The 4,475-nt window shown below is 45.4% G+C and overlaps 1 protein-coding gene across 1 annotated transcript in view; it reads left to right on the top strand.

Annotated features, from left to right (window-relative positions):
• Window positions 1-1,239: 1,239 nt before the first annotated feature.
• The window catches only part of FAM168A (family with sequence similarity 168, member A), a 104,340-nt gene continuing 101,104 nt past the window's right edge, over window positions 1,240-4,475 (top strand). Inside the window, exon 1 of the mRNA XM_010007202.1 lies at window positions 1,240-1,309. Within this exon, the coding sequence (XP_010005504.1) occupies window positions 1,240-1,309 (70 nt within the window). The remainder of the gene's footprint in view (window positions 1,310-4,475) is intronic.

Here is a 4,475-nt window from a genome sequence, read left to right as displayed (position 1 = left end):
CTTTTTAAGAGCTGCACATTGTGTTGCTGAAGCCTCTGGTGTAAATCCCCATCTCGTGTAGCTTTTTCATCCAGCTTTATAACCATGATCTCCTTTGCTTTGAGAATTGCTCCTTCTGTGCTAACTTGGGGGTGGAGGGAAGGCTAATTAATTAAGCAGTAATTGTTGTCAAGTCAATTGGTGCTACCATTGAACATTTGACTTGTTTACTGTCCTGAGTTACAGCGGAAGGAGTTAATGATCTAACAAATTGTTCATCCATCATGAGAGACTTGTTTGAAAAGAACAATTTTATTTATGGACTGTAAAATAATACATTTATTTAAAAAGAAACCCCATATTTTGAAGGAAGATTGTTGAGGTTTCTCTGTGAAGTTGTCACTAGATAGCTGTGGAGACAAATGCGTCGCCTAATAAAGCTTAATGACTGATTTTCCCATTAATCAGAACTGAGAATGTGCTTCATTAAGATAATTAACTGAGCCAGTTGCTTAACTGACAGTTAGACACCAGTTCCCAAGTTACTTTGCTTTCCTCTAAATAAAACTCACAAGATGCAAACCTGGCACTGCTTCATCATCTGTACTGGGGGTGTAGAAACAGAAGGGCTGTTCATATCTCATTGCCAAGGTCAGGTCCATGACTGGGGACAGCAGTGGGTGGCCCTGGGTGTCCTGCACATCCTTGCAAAGGACCCAAGCCTTGGGTGTGAGGTCATTGTAGTCACCTCAGGCTGAAAGCTCACAAAATATTTGCCACTTTCCATCCCCCCAACAGCAAATGGCCTTTTATCTGCTGATTTCTGAAAGGTCAGGTTCTTTGTTGTGGTTGGTTTTTCTCACCCAGAAGTTCCTCCAAGGGAGAGGATTCTTGTCAGAATTTGTGGCTTCTCCTCTTGGTTCATCACAAGCTACAAGTGGGGTCATGAGTTCCTTCCCCCTCCCCCAAAACGCAGGGATGTGTAAGAGGAACCTGCTCTGGGTACATCTGCAGGCAGAATATGCAGCACTGAAGAAGTTTGGGGAATTAACTGGGAGATCCAGAACTTGAATTATTAAATATGCTTTGGGGTTGTAACGTCTTGGTGGAAACCCTTGCAGCTCTCTGTGTCTTGAAGTATAATGTGATGTTTCCATGTAGCAGAAGACTTTTTGCACAAAAGTTGACTCTGGAGCAAATATAAGGCTGTTGTCTCAAATCTGCTTTTTCTTTCCTCCTCAGAGTTCCTGGTCTTCCACCATGAACCCTGTTTACAGCCCCGTCCAACCTGGGGCTCCCTATGGAAACCCGAAGAACATGGCATATGCAGGTAGGCCTGGTGTTCCTGGCTCCTTTGTGAATGTCCAGATGTGGTGGTGAGAGCAACTGATCCCTTAATGTGGATAATCCCTTAATGAAGGGAGAAAGTTCCCAGCAGGGAGCCAGGTGGGAATGTGGCTTGCAGGAAAAACTCTTCAGCAAGGCCAGTGCAGTAAGAAGAAATGGACCGAATTCCTAAGAGGATGCTCTGGAAATCCTAAAAAAAAGGATGAAAAGGGGGTTCCTTTAGACAAAAAATGCATGGGGGAGTCAGCTGGGAGTTGGAGGACTTGGCTCCAGAGCTGAACAGAGTGACTTGGGTCCACGTGCTGGAATAATCCTGCTGTAGAAATGAGGATCCCAGTGGCCAGAGCCCATTATTTGGAGAACGTGCAGTTATTGTTAGGGGTGGTGATTTAAACTCCATTAGCAACTGGTTTTTGTTGTTGTTTTCGAGTTGTGCTTTGGTGGAGTTAATCTTATTTTGAACAGCCAGTCTGATGTCTGTTTGAAGTCCATCTTTAGAACTGAGTTGTCTAAAAATGTCATCTTTAATACTTGAAGGAGGCGTTGAAAGATGTTTACCCCGACCGTGTAACTGCTGGGGACCTGACGTGTTCTGATATAGAGAGAATTTAGCTCAGAGAGGATTAGTGCTTTGGAAAAAGAAAACCTCAGCTTAGGAGTATCTGTGGTTTTCCCCACGGATTGTGTTTGCCATGTGTTCTTCTGATCTCCTAAGCACTTTACAAAATCAGCCTTGGAAGACTCTTCTAACATTTGGTCGAGCGTAATTAGCTATCAAATGTCAGATTGTGTTAAGGTTTCCTTCTTTCTACTTGCCGTGCCAGTTGTATGTGTGGAGTTGTACCTAAGGTGTGAAATTGCTTGGGAATGTGCTTTTGGTGGAGCAGAGTGGTCAACAGCAAATGGAAATGAACATCAAATAACTCTTGAGCTACTTCAGTTACGAAATCGTCTCCTCGACTTCGGTAGATGTTTCAGCTGGTAGATCAGCAGGGCTGGCTGTGTTGCTGGGAGAGGACCTGTCTGATCCTCCACTGAGCAGAGAGTTCCTCAGAGGCATTTTGCCCCATTTTTCTTCACCCTTTCATTTTTCCCCATCAAATTGATGCGTGCTGCTTTGGTGGAGATACTGTAGCTCGGGGGAACTTTGATGTCACACTCAAAGCACTAGAGGCTTGGGAGAAAAAAAAAAAACACCTCTGTGAATAATAGTCTCTTCAAAACTGTCACCATTGTGAGAGGGCTGCAGGCTCCAGCAGTGCTGGGGTGATAAAATGAGCTCCTAAATACACAGTTATTTTCCTGCACTGGAAATAACAGCAATTTTGTGCTTTCCAGCACCAGGATGGGTTTGGACAAGACTCTTCTTCTCATCCGCTTTGCTTTTATTTTGGCATGTGCTCAAAGCTCCACCTTAATGTCCATCAAATGTAGGTCTTCTATATCTGCTCTCACACAGTCCTGAATGTTTTCCAAGCTGCTTTCTGGCACTTGATAAGATAATTTTCTTTCAGTATTGTGGTATGGATTTGGATAAAGTTTGTACCTTGACCTGTCTGGAAGGAGAATTTTCGAGGGTGATTATTGGTTGAGATGGATGAATTCTACATGATGGCTTTTTTAAGACATCAAATCACAACATGCATAGGAGGTTATCTTCTAAAATAACCTGCTGGTTAATCACCAGGAAGATTATACTGCACACTTAAAGATACAAAGCTGTTTGTCTCCCTTGGCCAGCTCGTGCCAGCTCTGGTATGGGTCATGGCAAGGTGGCCTCCATGAGACTGGTTTCACAGACTCACAGAATGGTTGGGGTTGGGAGGGACCTCTGGAGATCATCTAGTCCAACCCCCTGCTAGAGCAGGACCAAAACTAGGGCAGATCAATCAGAAATGCATGCAGGTGGGTTTTGAATGTCCCCAGAGTTGGAGACTCCACAACCTCTCTGGGCAACCTGTCCCAGGGCTCTGTCACCCTCAAAGTAATGAAGTCCTTCAGAATTGGTGGGAAATGAGGAGAAATGGGATGTGTAGAATGACCTTGGAGGAAGAAGCTGGAGGGAGATCAGGCTGGAAAAAGTTAAAAAGATCCTTAGTTATGTCAATGGTGAAAGAAACATGGGAAGATGGAAGTGAGCCCTGGAATGTAGGACACCAAAGCAGGAACTGGGTCACAGAATCGTTTTGGTTTGGAAAGACCTTGGGGATCATCAGGTCTAAACACTCACCCAACACGCTGCAAAACCTCTATCAGTGCTTGGTTGTTGCATTGCCCAGGTGTGGGGTAAGGACTCAGTGGGCTGAATTCTTAGCTTGACATCCCAAAATAGACTATAGGTTCAAAAAAGTTGAAATGAAGAGCTGTTTTCCTTGCTAGGCAAACAGCATTACACAACCTTTTAAATATTCATGTATTTGAATAATTAATGAAAGACCTAAAGTTGTGTTGTGAGAGAGGGGGAGAAAATGTAAATGTTATCCTTTGTATGGAAAAGACAGTCAACTCCAGAGGGTGGTCTTAGCAGTTATTAGAAGACTGCCATGTCTTCTGCTTTACAAGTGCCAGGCTCCATCTACCTCATTCTTGCTTTTGGTGCTTGGGCTTCATTTACATCCCTTTCACTTCCATCACTGAGCTACGTATCAGCTTCTAAAGTAGCCACAAGCTCTTCTGGGGAATATTTAAACTCCTAGAGACACACAAAATGAACTTTTTATGAGAGAAGCATGAAGGTAAGGAGTTTTGCACCAAGGTCATGGGAATCTCAAGCACAAATGCAGGCTGAGTAGAGAGTGGATGGAAAACAGCCCAGAGGAGAAGGACCTGGGGGTGATGGTGGATGAGAAGCTCAACATGAGCTGGAGCCCAGAACCCACCCGTGTCCTGGGCTGTGTCACCAGCAGCGTGAGCAGCAGGGCCAGGGAGGGGATTGTCCCCTCTGCTCTGCTCTGCTGAGACCCCCCTGCAGGGCTGGGAACAGCTCTGGGGTCCCCAGCACAGGGAGGACACGGAGCTGTTGGAGAGAGGCCAGAGGAGGCCCTGGAGATGCTGGGAGGGCTGGAGCAGCTCTGGAGCCAGGCTGGGAGAGTTGGGGTGTTGAGCCTGGAGAAGAGAAGGCTCCAGGGAGACCTGAGAGCAGCTTCCAG

This window comes from Chaetura pelagica, unplaced genomic scaffold (genome assembly GCF_000747805.2).
Source record: "Chaetura pelagica isolate M959 unplaced genomic scaffold, ChaPel_1.0 scaffold430, whole genome shotgun sequence".
NCBI lineage: Eukaryota > Metazoa > Chordata > Aves > Apodiformes > Apodidae > Chaetura > Chaetura pelagica.
The sequence above is the reverse complement of the archived record's forward strand: the minus strand, read 5'-3'. Positions and strand labels throughout refer to the sequence as shown.